The 19,370-nt window shown below is 38.8% G+C and overlaps 1 protein-coding gene across 2 annotated transcripts in view; it reads right to left on the reverse strand.

Annotated features, from left to right (window-relative positions):
• Nucleotides 1–19,370, reverse strand: part of IFT81 (intraflagellar transport 81) — an 86,470-nt gene that overhangs the window by 15,673 nt on the left and 51,427 nt on the right. For both annotated transcript variants that reach the window (XM_065889710.1, XM_065889711.1), the window contains 2 exons: nucleotides 10,893–11,021; nucleotides 9,697–9,786 (listed from right to left, as the gene is read on the reverse strand). In XM_065889710.1, coding sequence (XP_065745782.1) covers nucleotides 9,697–9,786; nucleotides 10,893–11,021 — 219 coding nt within the window. The remainder of the gene's footprint in view (nucleotides 1–9,696; nucleotides 9,787–10,892; nucleotides 11,022–19,370) is intronic.

Genomic DNA, 19,370 nt, shown 5'->3' on the forward strand with positions numbered 1-19,370 from the left:
AACAAGAGAAAGCAGAAAGCAATGAAAATAATTTTTTTTCTGACCAAGTCACTATTTAAGAAGAAAAACAAAGATGGTTTACTTTTGGCAATGATTCTTTACTGAGAGAACTACTAAAAGAAAAAAAAATAAAACAAGGAAATTTCATTTTAGGAAGAAGGAAACTGAATCCAGAAGTAAGGAATAAAGTACATGAAGCAACGGTGAGAACTGCTAAATATGTGGGTAAATCTAAACAGGAAATGACTGTATGAAGTAGTAATTATAACAGTAATGACCACCATGACAACCACTTTTAGAGATGAAGAAATAAAATGGAAATAAAATACCACAGGATAACAACACATGTGTAAGGCAGGAGAGGGTGTTAAATTATTCTGAGGTTCCTGTATTGTTCAGGAGATTAACAATTGTTCAGCTGATTAACTTTAGGCAGGAAAAATATGTTAAAAATTTAAGAGTAAACAATATCAGAATAGAAGAAGATAGAAAAGGAAATAAAGGGAAAAAAGAATATAAAGAAAACAGGATTGGTGCAACAGAGGGCAGAAAGAGGAAAAGAAACATAGAAAAGCACAGTACATAGGATGTACAAAATAGAAATAAATTCCAATGTATCAATAATAAGAGTAAATGTAAATGGGACTAAACTCACCAATTAAAAGACAGATTCTCACACTGTAAAGCAGCTATACTCCAATAAAAGTTTTCTTAAAGAAAGATTCTCAAACTGGATGTAAGAAACTATATCCACACAAAATCCAACTATATGCTATTTATGAGACTTACACAGGACAAAAATAAGGACACAGAAAGCTGAAAGTGAACAAATAAAAAGACATACCAAGCAACACTAATCCTAAGAAAGCTGCCACACTTACGTTAATAGCAGACAAAATAAGGCTCCTAGACAAAAAGCACTGCAAGGAATAAAGAGTCATAAAATAATGATAAAATGAATAATTTTAAGTGTTTTTTTTAAAAACCAGGAATCTTTAAATTGTGGTAAAATACACATAAAATTTACCATTTTAACCATTTTTAAGGCTACAGTTCAGCTGTATTAAAAACATTCACGTTATTGTGCAACCATTCTCCAGAACTCTTTTCACCTTGCAAAACTGAAACTCTATACTCATTACACCACAAGTCCCCATTCACCAGGAAGTTTTGAACAACACATTTAAGAAGCTTGATCTGACAAACACATGGAGAACCCAGCACTCAACAACTGGAAAATACATTCTTTTTCGGATCAAGTCACTAAAAAAATTATGTTGGCCTCAGCTCTCTCCATGGCCACACTTAACTCTCAAAGACTGTAGAGCTACACTTTAAAAGTCCTCAAGGAAAGAAAGCATGATGTAAGGGCTTTTATGCTCAATCAAGCAGTTGTTGAAATATTTAAGGCAACAAATTCTAGATCTGCAAGAACTCATCAGGTAATATTGCTCTACTAAGCTTTGAGGACTCTACTAGAAAACAAATGAGAGACAATAAAAAGTAGGAAAATGGGCAGTGAGAGGATTGTTAATGAGCACTGAATCTGACAAGTACATACTGACAAGGTATAATACTAAAGACAAAAGTGGGAACTAGGGTAATAGAACAGAACATAAATGTTATATGCCCTGACAGTGTAGACACGATACCATAAAACCTGCAGGGAGGCGAAGGGGAAAAGAAGGTGGAAGGTAGAATGAATAAGCCAGCTTCCTCAATTTTTAATTGCTGGGGATGGATGGGGGAATGTCAAAAGATATAATTTAAACCTGATGAATCAAGTCATAGTATAAGCATATTACAAGTATAAAGGCAAACAGTAAGAAAGACAATACAAATGACCAAAATTAGGTGCTAAAGCAAAGGGAAGGAGAAGTTAGAGGAAAAATACCAATTTCATCACTATTCATAGTGGGGATTAATACATACTATCAACAGAAATGGATGATTAATGGTGGCATTACAGATATAACCAGTAGAGCAAAACCAGAGCCAGAAAATATGAGAGAGAGACACAGACACAGAGAATGAACAGAGGAATTTATTTTTATAGGCTTTAAAGTCAGAAGCAAAACATAAAATGCACAAAGACCAAATATGTCTACATATCAATAAATATGAATTGGCTAAACTTATTAAAATAAACCTTTCAGATTATGTCACAACACAAAACACAGTTCAAGATCTATTCAGAGACACACCTAAAACAAGGTAAATTTTTAAAAGCTGAAAGCAAAAGATGAGCAAAAGTATAGCAGGCAAATGCAAACAAAAGGAAGCAAACATTAGTATCAGTCAGAGTTGACTTCTGGCACCCCACCAAAAAAAAAGCTTTTGTTGTTTTTAGAGAGTAAGAACAAAGGTGTGGAGATCAAACTTCAGGTAGCCAATAAATAATTATCCATTCATGAATTTTCAGAAAAGTTCTGGAAAATATATAAGGAACTGTTATCAGTTATTATTTCTGGGGAGTATGCTAGGGGTGGAGTGTAGAGAGAGAAATAATTTCTATTCTTTCCCTTAACCAATTCCTTACAGTTTGAATTCTGGCCAAGAGCATGGTTTTACTTCTATAAGAAAAAGCAATCAACAAGAAATATTTCAGTGAAATCAATAATTACCACATTGTATATATACTCTAAAACAAGTATTTTAGCTTTTTCCTATATATTAGCAATTATATGTATTATGTCATTTAATTACATATAAATTTATAATTTATGGAACAGCATCTATAAAAACAAACGAAGATTTTCAAGATGCTATGTAATTCTAGATAATTATAAAAGATTTAGATAAATATAAGTTGTGATTTTCAAAGTCTTGAGATTTTCAAACAATTTTCAGTTATGAATATTCAAATTTATAACAAAATGCAAATAAAAAGAATGGAAATGTACTAACACTTCACTATAAAATTTCCTAAATATTTGAGAGTTGTCCATGAAAGCAAGAAGTATAAAGTATTTTTAAGAACTCCTGAACTTTAACAATACAATAATACATCTGTGCAGTTTTGAGTGTTAAATATACTTACACAAGTTAAAAATAAACACTATTCAAAGCAGAGAACAATTACGAATTTCAGTTGATATTTGGCAACAGCTTAAAGTCAATGAAGCAGCTTGTTTTTTCAGTATACTTTTTTTTTTTTTTTGCGGTAGGCGGGCCTCTCACTGTTGTGGCCTCTCCCGTTGCGGAGCACAGGCTCTGGACGCGCAGGCTCAGCAGCCATGGCTCACGGGCCCAGCCGCTCCGCGGCATGTGGGACCTTCCCAGACCGGGGCACGAACTCGTGTCCCCTGCATCGGCAGTCGGGCTCTCAACCACTGCACCACCAGGGAAGCCCTTTCAGTATACTTTTTATTACAAAAGTTTTCTGGGTAAAAATAGAACTATAGGAACTTCCCTGGTGGTGCAGTGGTTAGGAATCTGCCTGCCAATGCAGGGGACATGGGTTCGATCCCTGGTCCGGGAAGATGCCACGTGCCGTGGAGCAACTAAGCCCGTGCACCACAACTACCGAGCCTGCGCTCTAGAGCCCGCAAGTCACAACTACTGAGCCTGCGCTCCACAACTACTGAAGCCTGCATGCCTAGATCCTGTGCTCCCCAACAAGAGAAGCCACTGCAATGAGAAGCCCACGCACCACAATGAAGAATAGCCCCGGCTCGGCGCAACTAGAGAAAGCCCGCACACAGCAACGAAGACCCAACGCAGCCAAAAAAAAACAAAAAGAGAACTATACGTGGATGTGGGAGATTAACACATGGAGCTAAGCAAAATGAGCATCAAGGACTCACCAACTGCACTGAATTCAAACATTGAAAAAAAATAAAAATTAATGAAAATGTGGGCAAGTTCTGTACTCTTAAATTTTTAAAATTATGGTAAAATATACATAAAATAAAAATTATCACTTAAACCATTTTTAAGTGTACAGTTCAGTGGCATTAAGTACCTTCACACTGCTGTGCAACCATCACCACCATCCATCTCCAGAACTCTTTTCATCTTCTAAAACTGAAACTCGGTACCCATTACTTTTCAACATGGCAGAAGACAGAGATGAAAATGCTTAGAGGACCTAGGCGCCCCTTGACTTGATGAATGTGTTAAGAACTGGAGAGTTGTATTATTTGAGAATAGTAGTGAGACAGCTATATTTCTTTGTAATGGAAGAGGCAGGAAGTACTTGACATACAGAGAAATCTAGTTAAATTGTATAAAAATGAACTGCAGGTTCTGGTTACATTATTATAATAAATGACTTTTTTCTAATTTATTTATTTTTGGCTGCGTTGGGTCTTCGTTGCTGCATGCGGTCTTTCTCTAGTTGCAGCGAGCAGGGGCTACTCTGTTGCGGTGCGCAGGCTTCTCATTGCTGTGGCTTCTTTTGTTGTGGAGCACGGGCTCTAGGTGTGTGGGCTTCAGTAGTTGTGGCACGTGGGCTCAGTAGTTGTGGCTCATGGGCTCTAGAGCACTGACTCAGTAGTTGTGGTGCATGGGCTTAGTTGCTCTGTGGCATGTGGGAATCTCCCCGGACCAGGGCTCGAAGCCCTGTCCCCTGCATTGGCAGGCAGATTCCTAACCACTGCACCACCAGGGAAGTCCCTATAATAAATGACTTTACAGAATTAAAGATATGGTATATGATTTTACTTAGAAAACAATTTAGTTGAAAAGCAATAGTATTCCTTCCTTTAAAACCATTTTTTAATAGTTATAATGATAAATACCTTTTAAAAAAGTCCTTATGTATTAGTCATTGCTGTTGCAAAGTACCTTATATGTGTTATTTACTTTTACAACCACCCTATTAAGAAGGGACTAGTTTACAGGTGAGGAAACTGAAGTTTATAGAGATGAAGTCATCTACCCAAGGTTATCTAGGGTCTGCCTGATTCTCTAGCCCATGTTCTTAAATCATTCTATCCATATTGTCTCCCCGTAATTAGCACAATTGGTACCCTTTGCTTTTCACCTGCTGTCATTTAGGATAAAGCTTATCCTGAATCTATGTGACATATGCGCTAAATGGCCCAAGACTGACAGATGGCACAGTTTAGTTTCATACATTAAATGGTTCTTTTACTGAACTAATAAATTATCAATATATTTCAAAAGAATTAACAAGTGTGGAGCAGAATGGCACAATATAGAGGAAGAGGGCTTTGAACTCACAGAGACTGCAGTTTGAGTCCTTGTGCCAACACTTAAGTCATCTTAAACAAGTTATTTGACTTCTCTAAGCTTCAATTTCCTTATCTAAGGACAATCTGAAAATATTTTATAGCTGTGAATATTAAATGCATGAATGAGAAAGCATTAAGAGAACATTGTGAGGGCTCAATAATAATTATTTATGTAATTCTGTAGAGGTCTGCTTCTAGCTCTAGAAGATTCTTGCCACTTATATTTATACTTGATTTTTAAAATACTTTTAAAAATGTCCTGTTAATGAAGTCAACAAATATTTATTGAACAACTACATTGTTCTAAATGTGGTTCTATAAACCAGACACTCACAACTCTGGTAGATATTACTGTAAGGACCTTAATAGCAAATTTTTTTTAACTCCCCAAATAGAGAATTCCCTGGTGGTCCAGTGGTTAGGACTCCATGCTTTCACTGCTGAGGGTCCACCCAGGGTCAGGGAGCTAAGATCCCACAAGCTGCGTGTTGTGGCAAAAAAGAACCCCAAACACAAAAAAGAAAAATAAACTCTAAGTACACGAAGTAATTTCATTTGCATCATATAGTATTAAACCAAAACCCAAGAGGGTCTTTCCTGAAGTCTTCTCAGACTTCATCTAGTCTTACTCCATGCTCTTTTCGGTAACTGCATCTTCTCCTGAGCTGTGTTCAAACATCACATCTAGGCAGATGATTACACACTTCAACTTGAGCCCTGATATCTTCTCCTGAACTCTTGCTGGATATTAACTTTGAAGTGTCTATAAGAAATTCATCATTTCTCCTCTTCTTCGTCCACTGCTACCACCAAAACTAGCTCTTCCTCATCCCTAATCTGCACTGTTAGTGGTTTCAAACCTCAAAATCATCTTGCTATCTCTTGTTCCCTTGTCTGTAATTAGTGTTCTTCCATATACCATTCAGATCTATTCCTTCTTGTCCATTCCTTCCACCAACACTAGTTTGGGACCTCATTCCCTCTAACTTAGGCTATCAAAAGGCACTTGATGTCACTTTTATTTGTTGAAAAGAATAATTATAAAGACTATGGCAAACAAGGGAAATATATTAACTGAATAGACCCTTAAAGTAATTAAACGCAATATATACTACCATTCCAACCATGTAGAAAAAGTATATATAAGAGGACAAGGATAAAATACAAAGATGAACACTGTTCAGCTGTTAATAATAGGATAATGGGTGGTGTAGTAAAGATGTTAAACAGCAGTCCCCAACCTTTTTGGCACCAGGGACCAGTTTTGAGGAAGACAATTTTACCACAGACCAGGGCAGGGCGGGGGATGGTTCAGGCAGTAATGCCAGCGATGGGGAGCGATGGGGAGCGATGGGGAGCAATAGGGCGTGGCAGATGAAGCTTCATTCGCCTGCCTGCTGCTCACCTCCTTCTCTGTGGCCCGGTTCCTAACAGGCCACAGACCAGTAGCAGTCCGCAGCCCAGGGGTTGGGGACCCCTGAAGTAAAGTACCCAAAGTACCCATAGCCTCTCCAGAAGGAAAATTCTCTAGGCAGCCATATTTAGTACCATATCACCCTCCTTTCTTCTGATCCTTACCCACAAGCATAGCCGGTTACACTAAGGATGGATCCTCAGTCTGACCCGAGGATAGCCAGTAATCTCTGAGGTAGTCTGGTGTGGAAAACTGCCCCCAAAAGAGAGGAGCTGCACCAGGAGTTTAAATTAGAAAAGGCAGAGAAAACAGGGCAGTTATAGTGAAAACTACAACATATATATAGAGAGAAAGGCTACAGTGTGAGATATGAACAATGAGGAGCCATAAGCGAGCTAAGGTTACAAGTATGCCAATCCAAAGAATGGGGAGAAACTAAAAGATGGAGAAAAGAAACATAGGCAGACACACAGCTGGTGGCAGGCACAGTGAGAAGCCAATACAGAGTGATTCACTGAGTCATGTTATTGGTGTAGTATGAGTATGAAGAACTTGGCTCTGCCATTTACCAGCTGTGTAACCTTGGGCAAGTCCTTTACCCCTCTGTACCTTTATTTGCTCATTTGTGTAAAGGGTGGTTTATCTAACTGGGTGGTCACGAGGCCTGAATGAGTTATGTAACAGTGTCTGGCACACAGAAAGCTCTTGATAAATGCTGTTACTATCACATTCATCATCATTATCCACAAGCTCCTGCTAAGGTTCCTGAAGCTTCCCTGAGCCAAAATGCTCGGTAGAGAAGTATGGTACCTCTACCTGCTCCAGAAAGACTATAGTTCTGATCCTTGGATTTCCAAAACAGCATATTTCCTTTAATGTTCTAAATATCCTTTCAATAAACTCCTCATTTAAAATGTAAATGGACTTAATAAAAGAACTACAGGCTTACCTTAGAGATATTGTGGGTTCTGCCCCAGACCACTGCAAAAAAGTGAATATCGCAATAAAGCGAATCACATGAATTTTTTGGTTTCCCAGTACATATAAAACTTATGCTTACACTATACTGTAGTCTATTAAGTGTGTAATAGCATTATGTCTAAAAATGTATATATTTTAAAATACTTTATTGCTAAAAAATGCTAACCACCATCTGAGTCTTCAGCAAGTCAATCTTTTTGCAATAGTAACATCAAAGATCACTGAGCACAGATCACCATAACAAATATATAATAATGAAAAAGTTTGAAATATTGCATGAGTTACCAAAATGTGACACAGAGACACGAAGTAAGCAAATGTTGTTGGAAAAATGGCACTGACAGACTTACTTGACACAGGGTTGCTACAAACCTTTAATTTGTAAAAAATGTAATAAAGTGAAGTATGCCTGTATTTACAAACAGATTTATTTTACTATATTTTATTTTATTATATATTTTACTTTTACTATTAGGGAGAAATTTTACCATCACCAGAAATACATATAAGTGTTCCCTTTTGTCTGTAAGTTGCTGACTCAAGAAAAGCATCAAGAAAATCAATTCTTTAGAACATACCCATGAAAACAATCCTTGATGTCCTCAATCTGAAAACCCTGCTCAAAAATCTCCTTTCTGGGGGCTTCCCTGGTGGTGCAGTGGTTGAGAGTCCGCCTGCCAATGCAGGGGACACAGGTTCATGTCCCGGTCTGGGAAGATCCCACATGCCGCGAAGCGGCTGGGCCCGTGAGCCATGGCCGCTGAGCCTGCGCGTCCGGAGCCTGTACTCCGCAATGGGAGAGGCCACAACAGTGAGAAGCCAGCGTACCGCAAAAAAAAAAAAAAAAAAATCTCCATTCTGAAATCTCCCTTTCCTGACAATCATTTCATTTCCTTATTTCCTTCATTTCCTTCCCTTTTCCTTATCAGTTAAGTATATGATTCTGATTATATTTTTTCTATATTGTTCTTAGGTTGGGTTATCTTTTGTTTTTCCTAATTTCCTCATGTGTTTGTTCCCTCTCACCTATGACAGTATGAACCCCAGAGAACAGGGACTTGTCTCTTCCATTTCTTTTGTGGCAGCAGGAGTGTATAACGAAATAAGAAGGAGATTTAAAATAAGATGCTAGAGATGCTAGAGTCAAGCCCCAACTCTCTCACTTCCTACTTCTCTCTTTGGATAAGTCACTCAACCTGTCTCAGACTCCATGGCATTTTTCTATAAAAAAGGAAACAATATCCATCTGATTTCAAAGTCCATGTGATTTCTCACTCTGCTTCTCTGACTCTGATGGATGGCATTCATGAAGAGTTTTATAGTTCCATCCTTAGGCACATGCAGTACAGCTCACATTCAAACCTAAAATTACTACGTGGAGAACGATAAAATAACAATTGTTATGGACTAACGGCGAAGGCCACCTGATCTGGATTTGTGGAGGGCATTTACCTTCTCACAGTTTATCTTTAAAGCAGTGCCTGGAATTAGCTTCCAAGTAACTGTATTTCATCACTTAATCATAAGCCATCATGGTTTGCCCCCCACCCTGCTCCCTAGCAAAGCAAGTTCATTAATCTAACATTAACTTGTCACCACTCGTTGGCAGACTCTGAACTTTTACCTGGCCACAGAAGAATGTGACTTCATAACTCTGACATGAGTATGATTTAAAGCAAAAATCTCATTTGGCTGCACTTGTGATTTTAGCTTAAACTCCTTCCTCTCCTTCTCTCCCCTGCCCCCGCCCAAAATTTATGACAAAACAAACAGCATAAATTAAACAAAAATTGTTGTAGGTCACATTATTATTCTCTTTTGCAGAATCATATAAAAAATAATAATTTATTTCCAGAAATTACCCAAGTAAAATATTTGGGATTCTAACTAATACAGCTGAACAAGAGAGAGTATTAAAAGTATCACAAAATTACCACCTAGGGGGGTGGGACAGGGAGGGTGGGAGGGAGATGCAAGAGGGAGGAGATATGGGGATAGCTGATTCACTTTGTTATAAAGTAGAAACTAACACACCATTGTAAAGCAATTATACTCCAATAAAGATGTTAAAAAAAAAAGTATCACAAAATTAAATTCACTTACTTGACATTTCTGACGCAATTGTCGTAGTTCTTTTATAACCGGAGCTAGAGCTGATTTCTTTTCAGATACCAGAGAATTTAGTCTTTTCACCTGTCATTTAAACAAAATATATGACATCTAAGAAAAGAACTCAAAAGAACAAAAATACCATAAAGGTATTTATTGAAGTGTTATATATGAGTGAAAAAAACTATAAATTACTTCAATGTCAAACAATGGGGAAGTCATTTAGTAAGTACTGATTCCTCAATAAGAAGGAATATCATTTAACTCTTCAAAATGTCAATTATTAAAACTGCAAACCATTATGGGAAAATATTTACAATCTAGCACTGAATAACTAAAACAAATTACAAAGTTGCCTTTATACAGCTTTGTATTATGTAAAAAGTATATAATTATGTAGGTTATATAAAATACACATAAACATAGACGAAGTGATATTCAAGATAATTAATAACCCAAAAGGCATAAGTAATGACCAATCAGAATGGACACCAGCCATAGAGATGAACAGGGTCTTGGAGGCCTCTGCTGTATTAAATGTTCATCTTTATAGGAGTTAGAATGTGGTGAAATCCAGAGGGTTCTGGGACCAATGTGGACAAGACAGGTGGAGGTGGGTACTCTGAGAGTTTGGGGCAGCAGCTATTTACCAATAAGTAGTGAAAGATTTCAACATTTTAATGCCTCATGAAGCTGTATCCGTGCATTCTGGCTGAATAGCAGTCCTGAATATAAAGATACTAAGGACATACACAAAAATGAAATAATTGTATTAATTTAAGTAGCATGATTTGGAGAAACTTGTTTTTTATCTTAAATATTTCTTTAATACCATGTAACTTTTTTTTTTTTGGCTGAGCTGTGCAGCATGCGGGATCTTAGTTCCCTGACCAGGGACCGAACCCGAGCCTCCTGCAATGGAAGCACAGAGTCCTAACCACTAGACTGCCAGGTAATTCCCAATGCTATGTAACTTTTACACACTTCAAAAACCACAAAATTGAACAACCTCTTTACAACCTCATTAGAATGGAAAATTCAAAAGAGAGTGATAAAGACAGATGAAAGAATGTAAAGAAAACAATGCGCAGAAATGAAAATTTGAATGCTTCACTGAAAACAGAACACAAGAATATCTGTCTCAGAGATAGACCATAAAACAAATAAACGAACAAAGCCTGTGTAATCACCATTTCAGACATGTCATCCAGTGTTCGTCCTTTCACTTCATCAACTTCACTCTTCAGGGCGGATACTCTTTCTAGCTCTTCTTGGGTGTAACTATATCCAGATATACCCTTTTTCTCCTCAATAGTTTGCTAAAAGTAAAGAATAAAATAGGTGTAAAAAATGGGGTCCACAAAATGGGTGTCAAAACCTTGATGATTCCATAATAAGTATATAGATTTAATAGGTAACAATAAAGTTGTAAATAAAGTAGTTTAAATCCTAAAGAACAATCTTTATTGACTTCAACAATAATTACGTTCCTTTGTATGTTATAAACTTATACTGAAGAACTGAGAGGATGGAGCGCCCATTTGTTGAGATGAGGAGGACTTGGGAGGAACAGGTGAGGGAGTAGTAAATATCAGAAGTTTAGTTTTGGACATGTTACAAATCTGAAATCTCTAGTAGAAATCCAAGAGAGTTCAAGATGTTGCATATACAAGACTGGAATTTGAGAAGCAACTGGAGATACAAATTTGTGAGTTGTCTGCATAGACAATATCTTTAAAGCCATAAGAGAATAAGATCACCAAGGGAGTGAGGGTAGAGAAGAGATCTAAGGCCTAAGCCTGGGGAACTCAAAACATCTAGGCTTTGGAGAAATGAGAAGAAATCCGCCATGGAGTAGGAACAGGAGTGTTAGTAAGGGAAAAACAAGGAGAGTGCAGTGTGCTAGAAGACAAGTAAAGAAAAATTTTACAGGAAGAGGGAGTCAAACACTCCCTCTAGTTCAGTGTTTGACATGAACTATGTCAAACACTGCCAATAGGAAGATAACTAAAATGAATCTGTATGGATTAATCTCAGAATATTTTCAGTGGATACTGTGGGTGCTCTGCCCTGATCTGCTTATTGTGTCAGGGTACCCATCCCCTAGCTGTTGTGAGAATTGGTATTTTGATGGTCTACAGCTGTCCCTTCTTCAAAGTGTACCCCTGGTTTAACAGGAACTGTATCACACCACTTCTTGGGTGGTAGTAAGAGGGTCCATAGCAAATTACTGACTGACACAGGGGTCCAAAGGGGTAGCCCTCTTGCCTAAAGATGAGACCAACTCTGTGATGCAATTCATGCTCCAGAGCTCCTTATGCAATCAGAATGAAATTGGACTCCAACTGAATCCACTTTTTCCTCTTGCTTCATCTTTTTTCCTAAGAGCACTCACTGAATTATTCATATGAGGAGGAATAAGAATTCTTGTTTCAGGTTCTGCTTCTAGAGAACCTGACCAAACTACAAGGATGGGCTTCTAAGGTAGGATCACTCCCTAGGTGAATGGAACTGAGAGCCCTATCACTGGGGGCAAGCAGAGTATCGTTAGTCCTAGGCATGTTATAGCAGTACAATTGCTAAGACTGGTAAACTAGGGCAGAATATAGGTGGAAGGGATTATGGTGGGCATGACAATGGAAGGCTTGAATCTCCTTCAAGATAGTTTGCTGAGAGGAACAAAGACTGACAGCCATAACTGGTGCCCCTCTGGATCCACCATCACGTTCACACCAAGGCCATGCTTCCCCCAGGCTGTTCCCAGCCAGAGGCTGACCCATTCCTGCCTGACAGGGAACTCCTCTAATTGGTGACTGGCTCAGGAACTCCCCATCATCCCAACCAAAACTTCCTTAAAACTGTGCTTACAGCCTAAGGCTCTTCTTCTCCAATCCTCCTTCCTTCCTCTTCCTTCACAGAACAGCCTAAAGGCATTTAGAGCCTAAAGGCTTTCCCTGCGGCCTGCTGCTCAATTCCCTTTACCCTTCACAAAGGCTTCCTCCAATAAATCTCTTGTACATCTAATCCAATCTGGGCGTATGCTTCTTGGAGGACCTGAACTATCACAGGAACATACTAGCTGGTACAGTGTTGCTGGTGTTCGAGAAGCATGAAGAAATCGTAACTATAAGGACTATGAAATTGGGGTGGCTGTTGCTAAGCTCAAATGACAGGCTCAAATCCATTAATCAGTAATTTAAAGCAAAGTGATAAGTCAGAGAACCTCCTTAGGAGCTTTAAAGAAACCCTCATTTCCTGTGGCTATGAGGCAGAGAGAGCTGAAAACCACGGACAGGACTTAAATTGTAAGACTGGCCAAACTTCAGAGAAGGCTGAATATATCCTATGTCAAAGTCAGGGCTCTGATAGCGAAGGGAAAGGGTGCTGAGTCTGAAATGGGGATAACTGGATAGGCTCACTTGAGAACCTTAAAACCCCAGATTATCTTTTATCTTCTGGGCAGTGGCAAATGGCTTAGCTTGTTGGGTCAGGGGCCTGGAGGAAGCAAGATAGCAAGACTAAATGACTGGGGACAAGGAGGTCTCGGGAAGAGGCATCTGGATTGAGCTATAAGAGTTAACACTAAGTGTGAAGCTCTCTTCATCACATGTATATGGCCACTGGACAATGTCCACAGTAGAAGAGGCACTCAGCAGCCGAGTGGAAAGGATGATTTGGCCTTTCCAAAAAGGCCAAAAAGGCTGACAGTAGATGTCAGCCAGCCTCTGTCATTGGCCACCCAGTGTGTGGACAATGGGCTCATGAACAGAATGGCTATGTTGGCAGAGATGGAGGCTAAGTATGGACCAAATAACATGGGCTCTCTCACTAATGCTCATCTAGCTAATGCTACTGCCAAGTGTCTGAGCCGGCGGCAACACAGACCAATCCTGAATTCTGGGTATGGAATCATCCCTTGAGGAAACTGATCATCTACTTAGTGGCAATTTGATAACACCAGATTCTTTCTACCTTGAAAAGAACAACACTTCATCCTGAATGAGACTGACCCATATTGTGGGTAAGGGTTTGCTTTTCTTGCCCACAGCGCTTTAGGCAGCACCACTATCCAAAGGCTCAGAATGTCTGGTCTACTGATGTGGAATCCCACATAATATCACCTGAGACCAAGGGACCTACTTTATGGCAAAGTAGGTATGGCGATGGGAACATGACCACAGGATTCAGTCACTGTACCACACACCATCCAGAAAGCTAATGGCCTGACTGAATAGTGGAAGGGCCCTATGAACGTACAGCTAAGGTGCCAGCTTGGAATTCATGGCCTGTGAAGATAAGTTCTATTCTTCATGATGGAGTGTATATCTTAAACCAATGCCCATTACATGGTGTTCTGTTCCAAATAGATCCAAAGACCCAAAAATACATGGGTCTTGGAACCATGAGATGAAACTATGAGTGTTATCACTCACCAGAATTCCTACTTATCCACAGGGAATTATGCTTCCCTTCTTGACAACTTTAGGCTCTGTGGGTATAAATGTTCTGGTTTCCATAAGGCACATGCTTCCACCGGAAGGCACATTGAGAAGCCCTTTAAACTTAGTGCTCTGCCTACCATCTTGTCACTTGGGCTCCTCATGCCCACAGACCAGCAGGAAAAGAAAAGAGTGATTTATTGGCAGAATATGTTAAGGGTATACAGATGCTGTTATATAATGAAGGACAGATAGGAATAAGTTGGGCATTCAGGTGATCCATTAGGGCATATCTTGGTACTCTCATGCCCAGTTTTAACAGTAAATGGGTAAGTTTACCAACCACAGCCTGATAAGGGCATTGTACTAGAATCTCATACCTCTTAAGGATGAGGGACTGAGTCATCCCACCAAGTGAGTCATCTAGCAGTCCCAACCTTTTTGGCACCAGGGACCGGGTTCATGTAAAACAATTTTTCCACAGACGGCGGAGGGTGGGGGTTGGGGGGATGGTTCAGGCAGTAATGCCAGCGACGGGGAGCGGCAGATGAAGCATTGCTGGCTCGCCTACTGCTGGCCTCCTGCTGTGCAGCCCAGTTCCTAACAGGCTGCAGACCGGTACCGGTCCAGGGCCCGGGAGTTGGGAACCCCTAATAGACCACTGGAGGTGCTAGCCAAAGGTGTGGGGAATCTAGGATGGATGGTAGAGGAAGAAGATATTGAGTATCAATTATGTCCTTGGGACCAAATGAAGCAAAGAGAGTTTTAATATGTCCTCCTCACCCTCCTGTTTTCCTAGAAATTTTGACCAACTGTAATCCTGTATAAACTATACCAAGATGGAGTGACTTTAATGTGAGAAGCAAGTAGATCTCAGTAGTACAAGGGGTGGCTTATAGTGAATGCTGTTGGTGCTCTACTCAAACCTCATCTGCAAGCTGCAATGAGTGTTGACTGCTAATGGCTCACAGATGCCCCCTTCTCCAGAACATGCCCTTAGCCCAATGGGGGCTGCCTCATCTAGAAGGTTATACCGTGCAATAGCCAATGACTGACTGATATGGGAGTATAAAAGTCCAGCCCCCTTGCCTCAAGGTGGAATCAACTCCATGGTGCAATGTGTGCTCCAAAGTTCCTCATGGGATCTAAATGAAGCTGTTTTCAGTCGGGAATACATCCTTGCTTGGCTTTTTTCTGCTGCTCCATCTGTTTCCCTCATTCCCTTTCTTCTGAAGGTACTCCCTCCCTCAGTAAATCACTTGCACCAAGTATTCCCCTCTCAGGCTCTGCTTCTAAGGAACCCAGCTTAAGAAAAGATGTAAAGCAAAAGGAAAAAGATCATAGATATTCTAAAACATCTTTCTCAATAACTGATGGAATAAGCAGATGAAAATATAAATAGAAACATGAATACATGGAGGCTAAACAATACACTACTTAATAACCAAGAGATCACTGAAGAAATCAAAAAATACCTAGAAATACATGACAATAAAAACACAACAACCCAAAACCTATGGGATGCAGCAAAAGCAGTTCGAAGAGGGACGTTTATAGCAATACAATCCTACCTCAAGAAACAAGAAACATCTCAAATAAACAGCCTAACCTTACACCTAAAGCAAATAGAGAAAGAAGAACAAAAAAAACCCCAAAGTTAGCAGAAGGAAAGAAATCATAAAGATCAGATCAGAAATAAATGAAAAGGAAATGAAGGAAACAATAGTAAAGATCAATAAAAGTAAAAACTGGTCCTTTGAGAAGATAAACAAAATTGATAAACCATTAGCCAGACTCATCAAGAAAAAAAGGGAGAACACTCAGATCAACAGAACTAGATATGAAAATGGAGAAGTAACAATTGACACTGCAGAAATACAAAGGCACATGAGAGATTACTACAAGCAACTATATGCCAATAAAATGGACAACCTGGAGGAAATGGACAAATTCTTAGAAAAGCACAACCTTCCAAGATTGAACCAGGAAGAAATAGAAAATATAAACAGACAAATCACAAGCACTGAAATTTAGACTGTGATTAAAAATCTTCCAAGAAACAAAAGCCCAGGACCATATGGCTTCACAGGTGAATTCTATCAAACATTTAGAGAAGAGCTAACACCTATCCTTCTCAAACTCTTCCAAAATATAGCAGAGGTAGGAACACTCCCAAACTCATTCTACGAGGCCACCATCACCCTGATACCAAAACTACACAAAGATGTCACAAAGAAAGAAAACTACAGGCCAGTATCACTGATGAACATAGATGCAAAAATCCTCAACAAAATACTAGCAAACAGAATCCAACAGCACATTAAAAGGATCATACACCATGATCAAGTGAGGTTTATCCCAGGGATGCAAGGATTCTTCAATATACACAAATCAATCAATGTGATACATCGTATTAACAAATTGAAGGATAAAAACCATACGATAATCTCAAGAGATGCAGAAAAAGCTTTGGAAACTTCAACACCCATTTATGATAAAAACCCTCCAAAAGTAGGCATAGAAGGAACTCACCTCAACATAATAAAGGCCATATATGACAAACCCACAGCCAACATCGTTCTCAATGGTGAAAAACTGAAACCATTTCCACTAAGATCAGGAACAAGACAAGGTTGCCCACTTTCACCACTATTATTCTATTATTCAACATAGTTTTGGAAGTTTTAGCCACAGCAATCAGAGAAGAAAAATAAATAAAAGGAATCCAAATCAGAAAAGAAGAAGTAAAGCTGTCACTGTTTGCAGATGACATGATAATATACAGAGAGAATCCTAAAGACGCTATCAGAAAACTACTAGAGCTAATCAATGAATTTGGTAAAGTAGTAGGATATAAAATTAATGCACAGGAATCTCTTGCATTCCTATACACTAATGATGAAAAATCTGAAAGAGAAATTAAGGAAACACTCCCATTTACCACTGCAATAAAAATAAAATACCTAAGAATAAACCTACCTAGGGAGACAAAAGACCTGTATGCAGAACACTATAAGACACTGATGAAAGAAATTAAAGATGATACAAACAGATAGAGAGATATACCATGTTCTTGGATTGGAAGAATCAACATTGTGAAAATGACTATACTACCCAAAGCAATCTACAGATTCAATACAATCCTTATCAAACTACCACTGGCATTTTTCACCGAACTGGAACAAAAAAATTTCACAATTTGTATGGAAACAAAAAGACCCCGAATAGCCAAAGCAACCTTGAGAAAGAAAAACGGAGCTGGAGGAATCAGGCTCCTTGACTTCAGACTATACTACAAAGCTACAGTAATCAAGACAGTATGGTACTGGCACAAAAACAGAAATATAGATCAATGGAACAGGATAGAAAGCCCAGAGATAAACCCACACACATATGGTCACCTTATTTTTGATAAAGGAGGCAAGAATATACAATGGAGAAAAGACAGCCTCTTCAATAAGTGGTGCTGGGAAAACTGGATAGCTACATGTAAAAGAATGAAATTAGAACACTCCCTAACACCGTACACAAAAAATAAACTCAAAATGGATTAAAGACCAAAATGTAAGGCCAGACATTAGAAAACTCTTAGAGGAAAACATAGGCAGAACACTCTATGACATAAATCACAGCAAGATCCTTTTTGACCCACCTCCTAGAGAAATGAAAATAAAAACAAAAATAAACAAATGGGACCTAATGAAATTTAAAAGCTTTTGCACAGCAAAGGAAACCATAAACAAGACGAAAAGACAACCCTCAGAAAGGGAGGAAATATTTGCAAATGAAGCAACTGACAAAGGATTAATCTCCAAAATTTACAAGCAGCTCATGCAGCTCAATATCAAAAAGACAAACAACCCAATTTAAAAATGGGCAGAAGACCTAAATAGACATTTCTCCAAAGAAGATATACAGATAGCCAACAAACACGTGAAAGAATGCTCAACATCACTAATCATTAGAGAAATGCAAATCAAAACTACAATGAGGTATCACCTCACACCAGTCAGAATGGCCATCATCAAAAAACCTACAAACAATAAATGCTGGAGAGGGTGTGGAGAAAAGGGAGTCCTCTTGCACTGTTGGTGGGAATGTAAATTGATACAGCCACTATGGAGAACAGTATGGAGGTTCCTTAAAAAACCAAAAATAGAACTACCATACAACCTAGCAATCCCACTACTGGGCATATACCCTGAGAAAACTATAATTCAAAAAGAGTCATGTACCAGAATGTTCATTGCAGCTTTATTTACAATAGCCAGGATATGGAAGCAACCTAAGTATCCATTCACAGATGAATGGATAAAGAAGATGTGGCACATATATACAATGGAATATTACTCAGCCATAAAAAGAAACGAAATTGAGTTATTTGTAGTGAGGTGGATGGACCTAGAGTCTGTCATACAGAGTGAAGTAAGTCAGAAAGAGAAAAACAAATACCGTATGCTAACACATATATATGGAATCATAAAAAAAAAAAAAGGTTCTGAAGTACATAGTGGCAGGACAGGAATAAAGATGCAGATGTAGAGAATGGACTTGAGGACATGGGGAGGGGGAAGGGTAAGCTGGGATGAAGTGAGAGAGTGGCATGGACATATATACACTACCAAATGTAAAATCGATAGCTAGTGGGAAGCAGCCGCATAGCACAGGGAGATTAGCTCCGTGCTTTATGAGCACCTAGAGGGGTGGGATAGGGAGGGTGGGAGGGAGACACAAGAGGCAGGAGATATGGGGATATATGTATATGTATAGCTAATTCACTCTGTTATAAAGCAGAAACTACATACCATTGTAAAGCAATTATACTCCAATAACAATGTTAAAAAAAGAAAACATGGAAGATTTGAGTATCATGGTTAACATACTGGACTGAATTGACTTTTATGGAACACCATCCCCCACAACTGCAGAATATATATTCTTCTCAACTGCACATGGAACAATGATCAAAACAGACCACATGCTGGGCCATAATGCAACATTCAAAAATTTCAAAGGACTGAAATCACAGAGTATGTTTCCTGGTTACAGCGGAAATAAGCTAGAAATGAATAACAGAAAGGTAACTAGAAAACCCCCAAATGTTTGGTTTTAAGCAATGACCATAGGTCAAAGAAATCACAATGAAAATGAGAAAATATTTTAAAGTGAGCAATAATGCAGTTACTACATATCAATTTTAAAAGTGCTGTTACAATCTATGTTTAGTGC

The sequence above is a fragment of the Phocoena phocoena genome, chromosome 13 (genome assembly GCF_963924675.1).
Source record: "Phocoena phocoena chromosome 13, mPhoPho1.1, whole genome shotgun sequence".
Lineage (NCBI taxonomy): Eukaryota > Metazoa > Chordata > Mammalia > Artiodactyla > Phocoenidae > Phocoena > Phocoena phocoena.